This window comes from Piliocolobus tephrosceles, chromosome 16, assembly GCF_002776525.5.
Source record: "Piliocolobus tephrosceles isolate RC106 chromosome 16, ASM277652v3, whole genome shotgun sequence".
Taxonomy (NCBI): Eukaryota; Metazoa; Chordata; class Mammalia; order Primates; family Cercopithecidae; genus Piliocolobus; species Piliocolobus tephrosceles.
Genome location: NC_045449.1, coordinates 43,433,135 through 43,452,083, shown reverse-complemented (window position 1 = coordinate 43,452,083; position 18,949 = coordinate 43,433,135). Strand labels below are relative to the sequence as shown.

At 37.9% G+C, this 18,949-nt stretch overlaps 1 protein-coding gene across 6 annotated transcripts in view; it reads right to left on the bottom strand.

Moving 5' to 3' along the window:
• Positions 1-18,949, bottom strand: part of SPAG9 (sperm associated antigen 9) — a 163,585-nt gene that overhangs the window by 70,156 nt on the left and 74,480 nt on the right. For 3 of the 6 annotated variants that reach the window (XM_023204508.3, XM_023204511.3, XM_023204513.2), the window contains 3 exons: positions 17,566-17,660; positions 11,647-11,797; positions 995-1,036 (listed from right to left, as the gene is read on the bottom strand). In XM_023204508.3, coding sequence (XP_023060276.2) covers positions 995-1,036; positions 11,647-11,797; positions 17,566-17,660 — 288 coding nt within the window. Of the gene's footprint in view, positions 1-994; positions 1,037-11,646; positions 11,798-16,690; positions 17,070-17,565; positions 17,661-18,949 lie in introns of those variants that run through there. The other 3 variants (XM_023204514.3, XM_023204510.3, XM_023204512.2) reach the window with 2 other exon arrangements.

The window sequence follows — 18,949 nt, the reverse complement described above, 5'->3', positions numbered from 1 at the left end:
AAATCCATCTAAGTGTAAATAGAATGGTAGCTTCAAGAGAATTCAAATTATTAAAGGAAAGGTATGAATGTCCTAACACTGAGTATATTTCGAAGGAACAGGGTAATTTTTCACTGTTGATGCTAGAGGGCTTCCATGGACCCAGGTCAACCCCTGACCTAGCATGCAGGAGAAAGTCACAGTTATCTTGTTATCCCCAGTGCCCAGCATATTAAGCCTGACATATAGCAGGCTACTTTTTTTTTCTTTTGAGATGGAGTCTCGCTGTGTTGCCCAGGCTGAGAGGGCAGTGGCACCACCTTAGCTCACTGCAACCTCCATCTCCTTGGTTCAAGCAATTCTCTTGCTTCAGCCTCCTGTATAGCTGGGATTACAGATGTCTGTCACCACGCCCGGCTAATTTTTGTATTTTTAGTAGAGACAAGGTTTCACCATATTGGCCAGGCTGGTCTTGAACTCCTGATCAAGTGATCCACCTGCCTCAGTCTCCCAGAGTGTTTGGGATTTCAGGCATGAGCCACCACGCCTGGCCTGTAGTAGGCTCTTAACAGATGTTTGATGAATAAAGCTGGATGGTGCCCCGACTGGAGATGAAGAACTTGAACAAACTACGGAAGCAGTCCACAGTAAGATGACACACTAGGCCACATCCAGGACACATACAAGTTATAAACATTATGCCCTGAGGAAGGTATTTCTGGAAAGTGTACCATTACATAGAGCTGGATAAATGGAAACAGGCTGAATTTCACAGAATTTACTTATATTTTCTTTATTTAAAAATGCTTACTTTGGGGAAGGAATAAATTACAGATTACAGTAAAGCCCTGACAACCACTATAGTGGAAATAGTTTTCTTTTATATTTCAGTGAATTACAACAATAGTCTTCCAAACTGAGCATCTGATGTCTTGAGAATAGCAGTTGAGGAAGTAATCAATAGTTAATCACTTTAGTGTACTTTTTGCAAAATGTTAAGAAGCACCATTCTCACCTCCTGTTCTACAGCCTTCTGAGGTTCAGGACTATTGCTGACCTAGGAAGAGGGAAGATTATAAAAGAGAAAAAAATTACGTGTTTACTAGGTTTTAACATAGCTGTATCTTTGGCTTGTACTATCTCCCAGGATACAAGATTCATCTAATGTCTACTGTGTTTAAAATGAGGGCTTGGAGACTTTGTTTTCTTTTGACTTAAGCTGACCTTACGAAGTAATATCATGGTTCAGAAGCCACCACCTGGATCAATGTCTTATCGACATGCAGCTCATTATTTAACCTTTTTTTTCTACTTCCACTACCTTATGAAATCTTCTTGATGTTTATTCCAGTCCAGTCCCTTTGACTATTTAACATACCAATATTCCAGTGCAGCATACTCAGAAATGTTTATCACACCTCCTTCGATCATTTCTGAATTAGTTAGATAACACTAATGATCAAAGGATCACCAAAATCCAAATCCTTTTTCTTTTTTTTTTTGAGATAGGGTCTCACTCCTGTCGCCCAGGCTGGAGTGCAGTGACACAATCATGGCTCACTGCAGCCTCAACTTCGCAGGGTTTAGGTGATTCTCCCACCTCAGCCTCCCAAGTAGCTGGGACTACAGGTGTACCCCACCATGCCTGGATAAATTGTTGTATTTTTAGTAGAGATTTGGTCGCGCCACATTGCCCAGGCCAGTCTCGAAATCCTGGGCTCAAGTGATCCACTTTCCTTGGCCTCCCAAAGTGCTAGGATTACAGGCATGAGCCACATGCCCAGTCCCAAATCCTTTTTCATAAAAATCTATTTATTCATCTTCTTTATTTCCATCTATATATTTTCCCTCTATGAGATGGATGTGATTCTCTTAAATACAAAGCAACAATTTTAAATACTCTTGGTCTGGAAATTCATCAAAGTCTTCTTGAAAGGCTGCTAGCTCTCAGTTATGCCCTTAAAAATACACAGATTAGGCTGGCCGCAGTGGCTTACACCTGTAATCCCAGCACTTTGGGAAGCCAAGGCAAATGGATCACCCGAGGTCGGGAGTCCGAGACCAGCCTGACCAGCATGGAGAAAACTCGTCTCTACTAAAAATACAAAACTAGCCAGGCATGGTGGTGGGCACCTGTAATCCCAGTTGCTCTGGAGGCTGAGGCAGGAGAATCATTTGAACCCAGGAGATGGAGGTTGCAGTGAGCCAAGATCACGCCATTGCACTACAGCCTGGGCAACAAGAGCGAAACTCCATCTCAACAAGACAAAAAATAAAAAATACACAGATTAGCAAGGCATGATTCACTTTATAGGAAACCAGACTGCCTCTTCTTTAATAGACGTAGTTTTTTTCCCCCTAGCTTTATTGAGATATAACTGACAAATACAGTATACAGTTAAGGTGATTTTTAAAATACATATTGTGAAATAATCACCACATTCAAGCCAATAAACACATCTAGCACGTCATACTTGTTTTTGGTGGTAAGAGCACTTAATGTTTATTTATATGATCTTTGATTGTGGATTCTCATAATCTTTAATCATTCTCTTCATCAAAAACCAGGTAAAAACTTGGGTAGCTCTCTCTATATAAAAGTAGAAAGATTGTCAAGATATGTCATTAAATGAAAAAAAAAAAATCAAGCAGCAGGAAAATACTTATAAACCCACTTATCTTAAAAGGACATTATATCTATGTATACCTGTAAAGAAAAAGGCCAAGGATTCATCAACTATTTACAATGACGGGGGAGGAAATGAAATTTAGGGTTGAATAAACTTCCCCCTATATTATTCAGTATTACTAAAAATTGTGAAACTGAATTAATATAATTTTTTTTGACACAGGATCTTGCTATATTGCCCAGGCTGGAAAGCCATGGCTATTCACAGGCACCATTATAGTGCACTGCAACCTGGAACTCCTGGCTTCAAGCAGTTTTCTCACCTCAGCCTCCTGAGTAGTAAAATAACTATTTTCTTTTTTTTTTTGAGACGGAGTCTCGCTCTGTCACCCAGGCTGGGGTGCAGTGGCCGGATCTCAGCTCACTGCAAGCCCCGCCTCCCCGGGTTCACGCCATTCTCCTGCCTCAGCCTCCTGAGTAGCTGGGACTACAGGCGCCCGCCACCTCGCCTGGCTACTTTTTTGTGTGTGTTTTTTAGTAGAGACGGGGTTTCCCCGGGTTAGCCAGGATGGTCTTGATCTCCTGACCTCGTGATCCGCCCGTCTCGGCCTCCCAAAGTGCTGGGATTACAGGCTTGAGCCACCACGCCCGGCCCTTTTTTCCTTTTTTGTTGAGACAGAGTCTCGCTGTGTCACCCAGGCTGGACAATCTCGGCTCACTGCAACTTCCACCTCCCGGGTTCACACCATTCTCCTGCCTCAGCCTCCTGAGTAGCTGGGACTACAGGCGCCCACGGCCATGCCCGGCTAATTTTTGTATTTTTAGTGGAGACGGGGTTTCACCATCTTAGCCAGGATGGTCTCAATCTCCTGACCTCATGATCTGCACGCCTCGGCCTCCCAAAGTGCAGGGACTACAGGCATGAGCCACCGCGCCTGGCCTAAAATAACTTTTTAAAAGAAATACAAAGGCCTGTTTTAGAAAATATTTGGACCTCTGAGCACCTTAACAACATTTCTAGTACATGGCATTGTGCCTAACGCAGTGAGCATCAATAAATTTTTGTAAGTGAAAAAGGTAATTTTTTCAGTAGAAAATATGTTAAACAACTGCTCCTATTCTAAAAGTTTGTTTAAACAGTAAACATAAGTTTTTTGTTGTTTTTTTTTGGAGATGGAGTCTCGCTCTGTCACCCAGGCTGGAGTGCAATGGCACGATCTTGGCTCACTGCAACCTCTGCCTCCTGGGTTCAAGTGATTCTTCTTCCTCAGCCTCCTGAGTAGCTGGGACTACAGGCATGCGCCACCATGCCCAGCTAATTTTTGTATTTTTATTAGAGACAGGGTTTCGCCATGTTGGCCAGGCTGGTCTCAAACTCCTGACCTCAGATGATCCACCTACCTTGGCCTCCCAGAGTGCTGGGATTACAGGCGTGAGCCACCACACCCAGCCTAAACGTAAGTATTAATAAATACCTATGTGCCAATTACCTCAGATGAAGTCACATTTAAAATACAATATTTAAACACCATAATTTTGAAAGCACTGCTTATTTACATTTTTACCAGTTTCCATTCTCAACATACATAATAGGCATCTTGGTCAACAAATAACACAATAAAATCTTTACCCTTCTTTTCCTTCGAAATCTAACAGTCACCTATGGGTGGTTCCTAAAGTTATCACGTGAAGATATATGTGAGGAAAAAAAGCTTATAAGCAAAAATTGAGTTTACAGAACAAATTCCTTATCCACTGTCAAAAGCAAAAACCATATGAAATATTATAACACATAATCCATTTTTTCTTAAAACTCTACTTTTATTTTACCCTAGTATGTACACTAATAAAAAATTCTATAAAGGAGGTATAAACTAATGGAAAAACTCAAACCAGAAACAAAAGAATGAATAGTGCCTAGATCTTGGTTCCTAAATACCCTTCTCCCAAAAAATGTGCCAGAGCTCCTTTGAGAAGTAGTCAAATTTTTAAGAGTGGGGCAGGGAAAATACAACAGCTTGGAACATCTTATGGTGCCAATAAGGAAGAAAGCACTCAAAAAGGATGGGGTATGTCAAAAGAGTACAGGAGCCATACTGCAACAGCTCTCAATGTCCAAAGCTAGAATAATTTGAGAACCCAAAGAAATGACAGGTTTGCATAGCCCACAGAATAAAATATATACATATATGTGTGTATATATATGTATATGTGTGTATGCGTGTGTGTGTATACACACATATATATAATCTCCATTGAATCCAAACTGGAATGGAGGGAAGGGGGGAAGAAGAAAACTCTCCCTGATAGAAGAATTCCAATTAATAAATGTAGAATGAAGAAAACAGAACTATTAGCAATATTTTACTAATAATTGTTGTAGGCAAAATCCACTGTGGATGCTAAAATCAGTGAATGAAAGTTTGAACAGAAACAGGATATCTACATAGTCTAAAAGTATATCCACACCAAGACACTAGATTCTGTTGTATTCTCACCAAAAATACATAACCTCAATCTAATAATGAGAAATCAGAGAAGCCCAAATGGAGAGACATTCTACAAAACAACTAACCAGTACTCTTCAAAAAATCTCAAGGTCATGAAAGACAAGACTGAGGAACTGTTACATGCTGGGAAGACTGGGGAGACATAACGTATAAATGCAATGTGGAAGCCAGGTGTGGTAGCTTATGCCTATAATCCCTGCACTTTGGCAGCCTAAGACAGCAGGATCACCTCAGGCCAGGAGTTCCAGACCAATCTGGGCAACCTAGTGAGGCCCTGTCTGTAATAAAAATTTTTTTTAAAAAAAGCAATGTGGGATCCTGGGCTGGATTCTGGAAGGGAAAAAGGATATTAGTGGAAAAACCGGTAAAACTCGAATACAGGTTTACCTAACAGTATTGTACCAATGTTAATTTCATAGCTTCAATGACCGTATTATGGTTAATGTCAGGGGATGCTGTGTGAAGGGTATATGAAACGCTGTACTATTTTTGCAACTTTTCTGTAAGTCTAAAATTACTTCAAAGAAGTTATTTAAAACTGCGAACTTTAACTTTTTAAATTACACATGCATTTTATAATAGGAATTGTAAATAACAATAGATATGATTCAACTACTACAGAGATTAAAGCTTGTGGAAGCTAAGAAATAGGAACAATTTCAGAACTTAACCACAAATGGAGGAGGATGGAAAATTCTCTCAACAAGAATGCTGGCTCTGTTTAGACATTTCCTGTTCTGCATGCTAAGCACATCCCCTGAAGAATGCAGCACACACTGACTGGCTTTACATACCAAACTCTGCTAACAAGAGCTTCTCACAGCAGTTTACTAAAGTACCACAAGTCATGTGATTTTATGAGAACTCTCTGAAATTTTCACAAGTAGGTGTCCATCCAATTGGTTTAGTTAGTTAAAATTGCTTTTCTCAGACCTAAAGGTGACATTCTACTAATAATCAACAACCAAGGATGCTCTTCAAAGAAAAAAAATACTTTTTTGGAGCACATATGTATACACATGCATATGTGTGTGTGCATGCTGTATGCCAGCCATATAATTTTCATGCTGCTTTGTAGACCTTGGTTGGTTATTTACCACAGTATTATTTGTAACTGCAAATAATACAGCAAAAGTCTAGGAAAAACTGAAGCTGTCCCAGCAACGAAGGAGAATCTGAGTTGTAGCTGGGATATGTGATCCCTTCCCCTCTGCCCTTCTAGGATTCTGATGTATCAATTATCTTTCTTCACTCCCTTGTCTTTTTCTCTCTGTTGAACCCTTCTTGTAAGCATACCAACAACCCAGTCTCTCCCATTCTACACTTCTCCCCCCTGCTCTGCTAATCTCCACCTCAAGTTATCCTTTTTCTCTCCTCCCACCACAATCACCATTTTGGGTAGTCTATACATGTTATTTCCTCTTTTTATGATTTACAGTTACTCCTGTTACTGGCCCTACAACTTAAACTGCTCAAATCTACACCTATACATTTACAAATTCAGTCCTCATTCTACATGACTTCCCCACACCAGCTGACCCTGCTGACATCTTCTTCCATTCTAAAACTCCTTTATGCCTTGTCTTTCAGGGCTCATGTCTCTTACGGTCTCTCTTCTCTGCCACTCCAGCCCTCCACTAATGCCCTTCTTTCCCCATGCATCTTCTTTCTTCTCAACTCCAGCCCCGTCTCCCACTACCACACACAGAGGCTGCCTTCCTCACCTGCTCAGGGTCTGACACCCTATACCTGGCACTTCTCCTTGGGGAGGCTCTCATCATCCTGCTTAGGGTCTTGTACCCCCAAGCCTGGCTGCCATCCTGCAGGGATGTCCTTAATGCTGCTGGGGCCCTGACTCTCTACAGCAGGCTACCCCATATGGATTACCCTCCTAACTTTGCTTGGGTTATAACAACCCCACCCCTGCTCCTAAGCACCATGGAAAGCCTTACCTTCCTCTGCCCTGCCTGGTGCCTTTAGAACTGAATTGTGCAGAAAGGAAAGAGAAAGGGAAGATGAAGCAATACTATACCACCTTAATAATTAAGCTTTATAGTAAATCTTAATACCTGGTAGCGCAAGTTCTTGTACTTATCGTTCTTCAGGATTGTCTTGGCTATACTTGGCCTTTTCTTCTCCAATTCCTTCTTTATTTGTAGCTTCTTTGTGAACATAATTCAGTAAGATTAACTGTCTCACCTTAACATTTTGTCCATTCTCAGCCTTAGCCCATCATTGTTATTATTAATTATTTTTCTTGAGACAAGGACTTACTCTGTCACCCAGGCTGGAGTGCAGTAGCATGATCATGGCTCTCTATAGCCTCAGCCTCCCAGGCTCAAGTTGATCCTTCTGCCTGTTCCTCCTGAGTAGCAGGGACTAAAAGTGCACACCACCATGCCTAGCTAATATTTAAATATTTTGTAGAGACAGAGTCGCTTGACACTGGAGGAATAAATGTTTAAAATACATAAAACACAAGCCGGGCGCGGAGGCTCACACCTGTAATCCCAGGACTTTGGGAGGCTGAGGCAGGCAGATCACTTGAAGTCAAGAGTTCGAGACCAGCCTGGCCAACATGGCAAAACCCCATGTCTACTAAAAATACAAAAATTAGCCAGGCATGGTGGTGCCCACCTGTAATTCCAGCTACTTGGGAGGCTGAGGCAGGAGAATCACTTGAACCCGGGAGGCAGAGGTTGCATAAGCCAAGATTGTGCCACTGCACTCCAGCCTGGGGGATGAAGCTAGACTCCATCTCAAAACAAACAAACAAACAAATATATATATAGTGTGTGTGTGTATGTGTGTGTATAAACATTTTTTTAAAAAAAGGAAAAGAGATGGAGTCCCACTATGTTGCCCAGGCTGGTTTTGTACTCCTGGACTCAAGCAATCCTCCTGCCTTGGCCTCCCAAAGTACTCAGACTACAGGCATGAGCCACCATGTCCAGCCTGTAGCACTTTTATAATACACTTTTTAACAGAACAGCTTTGATCGTTTAACATAAGGAGTTTCTTTTTATCAATTTCACTAGAAGTCCCCAGGTATGAAATTCCTGTTAATAAAGCAATACATAACTTCTCTGCTTTCTTCTTGAACTGATCTCTAAATTCGATTTGAGGACAATCAATAGGGTGTTAGTCTCTAGTGTGTTAGTGAGAATACATGTAAACTGTGATATTTGGACTGGCCTTGAATGAGGGTATTTCTACTGGTGGTAATCTAGGCAAGGTAAAGCATATATATGTGAGGAAACTATAAAGAAAAGCAATTAGATGCAGAGGTCTAGAGTCCAGGGAAGGGATATGAGTTGGAGATTCAAATCTGTGAACACTGATGCACAGATGGCATTTACAGACATGGAATTTGATCTACCCAGATTAAGTAGAGAAGGGCTGAGGAGTACCTCAACATTTAGAAGTCCAAAAGCAGAAGAGAAACCAGCAATGGAGAAGGAATGGTGAAGAAAATCAGTGTGTGTTTGCCAGGGGGAATCCTGGAAGCAAACTGAAGGAAGTGTTTCAAGAAGCTGAATATATTCAAATATATAAATGCTGCTAAAAGGTAAGATGAGGACTGAGAATTTTCCATTAGATTTGGAAAGATGGATTCTTTTGGCACCCTTGACAGAAGGCATGTTGGGGCAGTAAGTAGGACTGAAAGTCTGAGTGCAATGAAGAGAAAGCCACCATATCAAGATAACGAAGTTCTTCCCCACGTCAGGGCCTTCGCATTTGCCATCTCATCTTCCGCAACACGTACTCCTCCAGACCTTCCCATGCACCTGCACATCCCCATGCCAGGATGCAAGTCATCTTCCAGAGGCTTTCTCTCACACCCTAAAATAAGTGCCCTTCCTTACTAATTACTCTTTAGCTTACCTTGCTTTAACAATACTTGAAGTCCTATTATTTCATTTATTTGTCGATCTCCATGAGATTGTGATAAATCAAGAACATGTACAAATATTTCTTTTTAAGAACTTGTACATTTTTCTAGGTGCATCATTCCTAGAAAATCCATTAGATTATTTATAACCTCACTCACCACAGGTCTCTCACAGTGAGAAATTTGTAACACACCAACAAAGAAGGGCCATAACTTTACAATCACTGGCAAATCCCCTTATCTGCTCCTCTTCTGCCACAAAGTTTTCTGTCATTCTCTCACAGGACATTTTCACCTTAACCTTACTTCACAGAAAAATTGTGGTAGTAAAACTAGTGTTAATTATAATTTACACCTTCAATTTTTTCATAATGAAGTCAAAACATGCCCTAAGATGGCCAGGTCATCCCCAATCTCAGGGGAAACGATATTTTAGAGTCTAGTCCAATTCCTGTTATACACGGAAACCAAAATGACAGGGCATGTGACATACCTGTGGCATAGCCCACAAGTGAATCCTAAACCCCTGACTTCCAGCCCTGGTAAAGTAGAAAGTTATCTAGTGAACGACAAGGGCTTCGGTGAAAAATAAAATACTGTACATCCCAACTAGTAACATGATTTACAAACTAGACTTTGCCATTTTGTGAGCACCACCCCATTCATGGAAATCCTTATTCATTGAGTCTTTATCCCATTTAGTGACTCCATGTCCAGACCAAGTAGCGAGAGATAGGGTTTCGTTTTAGAAACTCTCTGGGAAGGACACAAGAAACTCCTCTGCTTAAGTCCATACTAATAATTTGTTAATTGGTTTAAAACTTGTCAGTAAAGTTCTGGCATACCCTATCAGTGGATTAAAAAATAAAGAGAATTATAATAATCTCTTAAGGCGCACTTTTGGGTAGTAATTAAAATATAGTTACCATATGGGATTTTTTTGTACTAAAAGTATCCCTCCTACTTAATTTTGTTTTGGGAAAGTGGACATGGCAAGTAGGCGATTGAGACATGAGTGTTTTGGAAAATCTATTAAACCTACAAGGCGGCTAAAAGACCCACTGTGGTACAGGAGTAAAGAAAGAGAGAGTTGCAGCCAGGCATGGTGGCTCACGCCTGTAATTCCAGCACTTTGGGAGGCTGAGGTGGGTGGATCACCTGAGGTCAGGAGTTCGAGGCCAGCCTGATCAACATAGTGAAACTCCATCTCTATTAAAAATACAAAAATTAGCCAGGCATGGTGGTGGGTGCTGCAATACCAGCTACTTGGGAGGCTAAGACAGAAGAATTGCTTGAACCCAGGAGGAGGAGGCTGCAGTGAGCCAAGGTTGCAGTGAGCGGAGATCGCACCACTGCACTCCAGCATAAGCGACACAGCAAGATTCCGTCTCAAAAAAAAAAAAGAGAGTTACCCAGCAACATCACTGTGGGCTAATACTGAGCACTATTAGCTTCTAACAAATTGAGCAAGAAGGGGGAAAAGGTAACCCTTATTGTTAAAAATGCTTTTCAGTGGGAGAAAAGCTATCAAATATTTATCAACTGTTTACTGTTTTGAGCACATTTCAAAGGTCAATAGAATGATTCTGAATGCCTCTACATTCTAGAGTTGAGAAAAAGACCACTTATATTGTCCTCAAAGATTCTTTCTAACATCTAAAACAAATCATTCACTCAACAAACATATTCTGAGTACCTATAATGTGCTAGGCACTTTTCCAAGTGCTAGGGGGATACAGCAGTAAATAAACCTCATGGAATTCATGTTCTTAGGGAGGAGTCTAGAGGCAAATAAATACAGTAAATGACAGTGTTTTAGAAGCATTGTTAAGAACTATCTTTACATGCTTAGACCATGACAAGTATTATGGAGAAAAACAAAGCAGGAAAAGGAAATAAGATACATGTAATTCATTTCCATTCATTGCAGGTGGCCTGTTTCATGATGAGTAGATTTTATAAGGTAACAAAAAAATCTTTAATAATCAGTATTATCTTTGTGAATATTTCATTTTAAAAGATATAGAACATAACTTGAAGTAGTCTTAAAAGTTAATTATTAGTTCATATCCACTCTTAGCATATATTATTGTTTATATTTATCACTTATTTGATGACAAGTTCTTGGTCAAGAACACATCTATAATTAATTTACACCAAGCCTTTTTAGCTAAACAGAATGCATTTTTGTAGATTGTTCTATGAAGTGGTTTTAAAGAAGGAACAGTGTATTTGTTCTGTTTTGTTTTTCTGTAAGTGAAACCCTGCTAAACTGGAAAGCCTCTAACATGAACCAAGACTTTCTGGTAATAGCGATTTTCAGTTCTAATATAATTAGGCTCACTAGTCACCCTACCCTAAACTCATATAGCCTAAATCAAATAGAAATTAATTTTTGTCATTAGTATACTAATCAAGATGATATAATGCTTCACTTTTTTTCCTATATAATTTGAAATAAAATACTAAAAAACACACTCTTTGGGAAGAGCTCGTTTTCAATTTAAAAAATCAATTTTACAAACTAAATGTATACAAACAATTACATTTTATTATACTGTGGTCGTCTAGCACTTCAATTAGGATAAGAAAGTTTATGAAAGGTAAACTGACAATTTCAGCAGCTTAAAGCTTACCTTCAGGCTGGTATGAGAACGTGGTTGACTTAATTCCTGAAATTTCCATTGCTCAGATCCAGGGGTCTCTCCTCCTTTCTGAGCATCAGGTGTAAGTAATCCATCTCCAGCAGGTAACGGGAAAATTCCTAATGATATAGGACGTTCTTTTCTATTTGAAGAGGGGAGAAAAAATTCGGCATTCATTTATTTTGACTTTTTTATTTGCCATGACTGTAAGTAAACCTGGACTGTCACTGTTTTACAACCATCACTCGAAAATGACACTGTCTGCCCATCTGAATAAAACAGACTTACCAAAGAGGAAGGACAGTCTCAGTTTAGTTTAGCCTCAAGAAATCAACTAAGAAAAGTGGTAAGAAGGGTTAAGGAAAGCTTTTAAGTTACTGATGAGTTCCTTGCCCAAGAAGCAGTCAGTGGTCTAGTATTGTCTGGAGAAGAGCTGCTGCTGAGTTTTTCATCATACGTAGCTTAGCCCTAGGGGAACTTGCACCCTCCTTCTTTGGAAGTGAGCCCAACCCATTTCTAGACTTCCCAAATCCTCTCGCTAACCCCTGGATGCTTACTGAAGCCTCTTCAGGGTATGCCTTTCCTGCCTAGAGGAAAATCAATATATTATCTAAATCAGGGTTACCTATTAAATGATGAAAAGAACTCAAAATATCTTTCTCCCCACCACCCAAGTAGGAAAGCTGTTTTTCTACAGAACCACTATATGAGTTTCTTCCAAGCATAGTACATATGAGAAAACCATTGTCAGTTTTTTCCAAATAAGAAGGCCAAATAATTCTATAAAAGATTACTGAATTTCCAGTGCTTTGTGGGAAGTTTCAATGAACAAGAGTTACAATTTTAATACTAACAGAATTTCAATGAGAAACACATCGTTTGCTGATGCACAGAAGATTCCAAATCGAAGAGCTTTTAGAGGGTGGAAACAAGCCTACTAACCGGTCATCCTGGGTCATTAACTCAAAAGTGTAGAAACTAGAAAGAAATGAGACATTAAAGGATTGGTGCCTCCTGGAATTCATACCTCTACTGGTAAGAATATAAGTTAGAATAGAAACAATGAGGTTATTAATAAAAGTGGGAAATTTTCAGTTTCGTTAAGTCTTTTATTCTGTAGTTCATTTTTATTCCAAGAAACTTCAGCCACTTTTGAAATGTGCCTTCACTTAATACAAAGGGTGTGTTCTTCCATTCCTAACAATCTAAAAGGACTAGTAAAACTGTCCCAATGCCTTCTTAAAAATGAGGTGAAACAAAGGGTTTGAGAGATTACATTTAATCAAAGTTGTATGCACAAGTAAATAAAATTTAAAAACAGAACTTTGATTTAGGGGGAAAATTCAAAAGCAGGAAGGCAGTACAAAAAGAGGGTAGTTTTTTGTTTGTTTGTTTGAGACAGAGTCTTGCTGTGTTGCCCAGACTGGAGTGCAATGGGACGATCACAGCTTACCGCAACCTCTCCCTCCTAGGTTCAAGCAATTCTCCTGCCTCAGCCTCCCGAGTAGCTGGGACTACAGGCATGTAACACCACGTCTGGCTAATTTTTGTATTTTTAGTAGAGACGAGGTTTCACCATGTTGGCCAGGCTGGTCTTGAACTCCTGACCTCACGTGATCCACCTGCTTCAGCCTCCCAAAGTCCTGGGATTACAGGTGTGAGCCACCGCACCTGGCCAAGAGGGTAAATTTTAATATCAAATCTAAGTTTGTGACTATGAGCTGCCAGGACAACCAAATGACAAAAATTAAAGTGACTAGTCAGCTATCATGTTTACACCAGTTATTCCCAAATGCTGTTCAGCAACAAAGTTTTTATAATAAGTCCATGAAAAAAGAGGCATTATTATTTCCTTAGTGCATAATGTAGTACATATTGTACACATATACATTCCCATATACTATAGAACCCTGTTCTTTCTTGAAGATGACTGACCCTTATTTTAAATTACATCTTTTCTTGATTTTAAAATGCCCTTTCTTTCATTAAATGATGGTGACAGTGATAAGTAGCTAGATTTCCTTTTCATATCCATTCTGTACAAAATAAAAAGTTGTCAACCTGATGTTTTCCCTCCATATTTTGAGAACTGAAAATCTAAGGATTTTCTTAGTAGAGAGTATTAGCTCTCTACTAAGAGCTACTAGCTGACTTTTATTTATTTTCTAACACACCTTAATGAGTTAAGCAAAAGGTGACTGGGAATTTAATGACTGAATACAATGGAAAGCTCTCTAACTCAAAATGCAAAGACAACCAGGAAGATGATATATAGACTTCATAAGATGCCCTCACACTAACAGAAATCAAAATATAAACCAGTCGTTAGAATTATTTCCTATATGAATGATAACACATTCATTTTCACACATATCAAATGTTGAAAATTTTTAAAACTATTGGGGGAAGAAGTCTTCTATGAATCCAAATTTTACTTTCCAAAAAGTAAACAAAATCAGTCGACAAAATCTACAATCCACACTCAACAAAATCTATAACCCAAATTATAAGTAGAATTCCCACCTTTTTAGTTTGCTTGTATCAATCATTCAGACACTACTCTACAGGGAGGGGACATCTCTTCAGAGACTGACAGCTATCTGTCAAGTGGGTCAATGATGCTCTAGGTTACAATGTTCCAACTCTGAAAAAATAATCACTACATACTCCTCCCCTTACTTTACTTATAAATTACATACAGTTGGGCTAAGGGAGAGAAGGGCGCATAATTAGGCCAAGTTCATGAGAATCCTACTTTTGAAAAGAAACCCTGAAAGGTAAACATTAGTCCGGTACTATGTTGGTATATATTAAACGCTTCAGTTAAACTCACAGAAGAAGAAATAATATGAGATACACATGGAAAACTATCAAGTGGCAGATTGACACCCCAGACTGAAACATCTGCTATTACTTGTCTAGAAAACAAAGCTATCACCAAGTATCAGAATTCTTTTTTCTTAATTTCCCTACTTCCATATATCCATTTTTGAGTTGGTTATTAAATGTTAGCTTATGTGTATAAATAATTTTACAACTAAATTTTTGAAACAGCTTTTTGGCTATATTCACATTTGATACAACTAATTAGTAAAATCTACTTTATAAAGGAAGATAAAGGAAAAAATACATTTGTTGAACACTCACCACATGGTGGGTACTGAGCTAGATGATTTATTTACATTATCTCATTTAATCCTTATCAAGAAACGGGGATTATTTTTCCAATTTTCAGAGTAGAAAAAGTGATGCTCAGAGATTTTAGCCACTAGTAACCGGCAGAGTTTGGATTCAAAGCCAGTACTGTTCAACTCCAAGCCCTTTGCTTTCCTTGGTACTTCCTACTTGGAACTACCAACTTTTTGACAATTTAATCTTAATATCCAAGACTTTGATATATTTAATCAGATCAGTAGCAATTTTTGTGGTAAAGAACTTTAAAATTTTAATTATAAGGTATTTTATCAATAAAAGCTGTAGTTAAAACAATTTCTGCTAAAAATGGGCACATATAAGTAACTATGAAAATTATTTACCTGAGTAATTTACCATAGATCATACACTATAATTAAATACAAAATAACAAAATCACTTGATTTTTAAAACCACCCAAAGGGGTAACTCCCGTCAGAAGAGAAAACTCAGGCAGAGAGATTAAGCAACTTGCCAAAGCTCCTACGGCCACGTGCAATAGAGCATCTGCACGCAGGCCCTTCAACTCGAAAGCTTTGTCGTACCCACTTGCAGGCGCCACACAGCAGCTCATGGCACTGCCCTCTCAAATGAAATCTAAACCCAAGACAGCCCCTTAACATTAGTCTTATTTTAATATTCTACATATTCTTAAGTTTGCTTTTAATTTCTTCAAAGCTTAAATATACAGATACACATATACAAATATTTTATGTACTAATATATATACAAGTAGTAAGATTATTCCCAATTTTTATAAATCAGGAAAGAAAATAAAAGACCAAGTATCTAGTTTTAAATCACAGATGAAATTTAATTTCTGGGCTTTCAACTAATATTAAACTTGAACTAACCTATAAAAAAAAAGAAACACATTGAGGGAATTTACTACTTTAATTCTTCTTAATTTATCTAAATCTACAATTAGGGCTTAAATATTTTATAAACATTTAAATAATAAATAAAAATTATATACTATGAATTTTCATTTAAAACCATGCACAAAGCAGAAATCTGAACAAATCAGAGAGTGCTAGTCTGATGGTTTAGAAAACAAAAGAAACCACAACCTTAAGTCTCTAAAATACAGAAGATGGCTCTTAAAGGGTGTAAGCAGAGTGAGCAACAGTAAAGCTACAGAGATTAATGACTACCCCCACAAGCAGGCATGGATATTTGTCACCCAAGACTACAAAGAAAAGAAAGGGCAACATCTGACAAAACAATAGTGAATAGGCTTTGTAAAGCTTTCACAACTTTGATGTGTAAATAATGGGGAAAAATGGATTCCTTAACCTAAACGTCTTAAATTTTTTCACTTTAAAACATATTTTGTTTTAGGAGGAAAATATTTATAAATTGTCAGTTCCCATAAGCTATTATCAAAAATTACAAAAATGATACCTGAACCTCTATCATTCAAAGGATAATTAAAACAAAATAAACTTATGGCCTGTATCCAACTGACTGCAAGTTCAAGCATAAAAGATATTTGTCCCTGAATGCTCAGAAGCTAAATGCAGAGGTTGTATAAACTTGGACCCGGTGCTCTACTCTTGCTCTCCTTTACTTTGAACATTCTGCTTAAAACAAGACCACACTGACCTTGCACTGTGTGTAAGTACAATATGAAAATCCTTTTCTTTAGTCGGTGGTTTCCAAACATAAAGCTATAATCCTAACTGATGGTCTATAAATTACTATAAATAACAATCAAAATCCTAGCTTCAGGCCATTTTCCATTGTTTCGATCTGTAACAGAAATGGTTACAAAGGAGACCCACAGAGCTAAAAATTTAAGAAAAACCAGCTAAGCAGGGGCTTCTAAAAGAGACGGGAGTACCTGAGTATCCTTGGTAGGTTCTGCGTCAGAGCTGGCACACCGGTAGAAATAGAAAAGTGCACAAGCAGCAAAACAGAGAGAGATACTAAGATAGCAGAATTAATGACCACCGCCCCGCCAACAAAGCCAAACACAAACAGCAGCATGCATCCAGGACTCATGGCGCTGTGCTGGCATGGTGAAACACCCGAACCAGGAGGCCTACACAGGGGCCAAAGGGGTATCTTTGTAGTGAGGATCTGTCATTCAGCTTGTTGCCACAAAAACAATGCCATCAGCAGCAGCTTTCCACTCCATCCTGCAGCAGCTCTCAAGCGATGACGTCATTCCGTTCTCCCCACCTCATAACCATAGAGCTGCTGCTCCTAGCATTTATGCTGCAACCCCGAGCGACAGCCAGCCTATTAACTATTTTCCCCTCCACTAAGAGTCCTGGCTTAGCTCATTGGCTACAATGCCTGAAGATCTACATAATTTATTCACACTCCTACATCAAACAGATGGCTAGCTAACCCTTTCAAACATGCCTCTCTGTAACAAAAAGGACTTCAAACCAATTAGACAGGAGAAATAAAAAATTACAGCATTCCCACAAATTACAAAATTTTAAACCTAGTATAATCTCCATTAAGTATCAGAAAACAATCTAAATACTCAAATGTGCTGCTTATATGGATGGCTCATAATTTATTTTTTTAATAGTAAAAACGGTTTCTACTTTTCTGTGCTATTCTCTCCTGTAGCATTCCAATCACAGCGGAGAGCTTTTTGAATCAGCCTAACTATTGTTTCAGGATTAAAGAATAGAGAAAAACAGAAACAAACATATTATTTATTTTACTTTTTCTCAAGGCAAAATATATAACAAAGCTTACCTAATTCTACTATGAGCTGTGGATTCTAGTTGATCACTCCCTGAGAGCTGATGAAGTTTTGTTCTTTCTAAGTGTTCCATATAATTATGGATCATCTATTTTAAAGAAAGAAAAAAATACACAACATTTAAGGCTAATACCTGGAATAAAATCATAGTGTTAAAACAAGGAAAACATTTTTGTACACTTTTCTTATTTATCAGACTACTCAATTCCATGTAAGAGAATATTAAGGAATGAAAAAAATTTTAATGGAAAGTAATATGCAAATGCTTTCATTTAAGGATGCTGGTGTCCACAAAAGTAGCTAATATCTTGCTTAGCATGGAAAAAAAAAAAAACCCACAGATTTTTACAATATGTGATGCTATTAAAATAATATTGACATAAAGAACACAAATTAGTAAACAGATACTGGGAAAGAAGTGATAAAAGACCATGGGTTAAAAATAATAGATGGCATTTGAAAAACCCATTCACTAAAATGAGACACAACAAAGAAATTAATGTGAAACTTCTGAAGAAACCATATCCTTATGTGCTGATCTTTTCCATTTTAAAAGAAATTAACAGAATAAAGATCACTTTCAATTTAATTAATTTAATACCAAGAAAAGTTTCTTCTTTCTGTACATTTAGTTGAAAGAATGTTAAAATACTTTCTCCTTTGACTGTTACTGGTATCATTACTTGGTATAATCATCTATTATAACAGCAGCAAATTAACACAAATGAAAAAAATTAGAACACTTTTTGAGTCTTAGATAAGGAATCATATGATAGACAAGCTGAATATGAAAGTAAAAACTTCAAGAATATAAAGTACATAAACTGCCAAGAATTTCTAATGTCCTATTTGATTCTTGATAATGTGTAGCTTCACTTTTAAAAAGCCTAAATTTGGAATTAAGACATAAAATCAAAAGGCCTTTGCTAGAGATACTAACATGACATGAATAAGAAAAAAATGAATTTTAAAAAACAAGAAATAGTGTATTAGTATTTAAAGGGTGTAAATATTAAGAGGCAAGCAAAGGTTGATGTCTTTCTTGGGAATATTACTTGAATTCTCTTTTTTGTTTTAATGTCCCTTCAAGGAATATTACTTGAATTCTTAACACTGTGGATAGAATAGCTTTGGAAGTCACTAAACTTTAGCTGTATTAAGATGTATTTCAATTTCTCTATAACTTAAAATATGCACTGTAGCATATTAAGTAACAAAATAAATTTTTTAAAAAGTTTAAATTCACTTTACAAAGCATGCTTTTCTTGCAGAAATTTTATTTGGCATGTACAAAAATTAGGAAAGATAAGTTAATTTTAAGATGTTATTTATCATCAAATAAACAAAAAGATGAACTCTTGACGCATGAAATAAAAC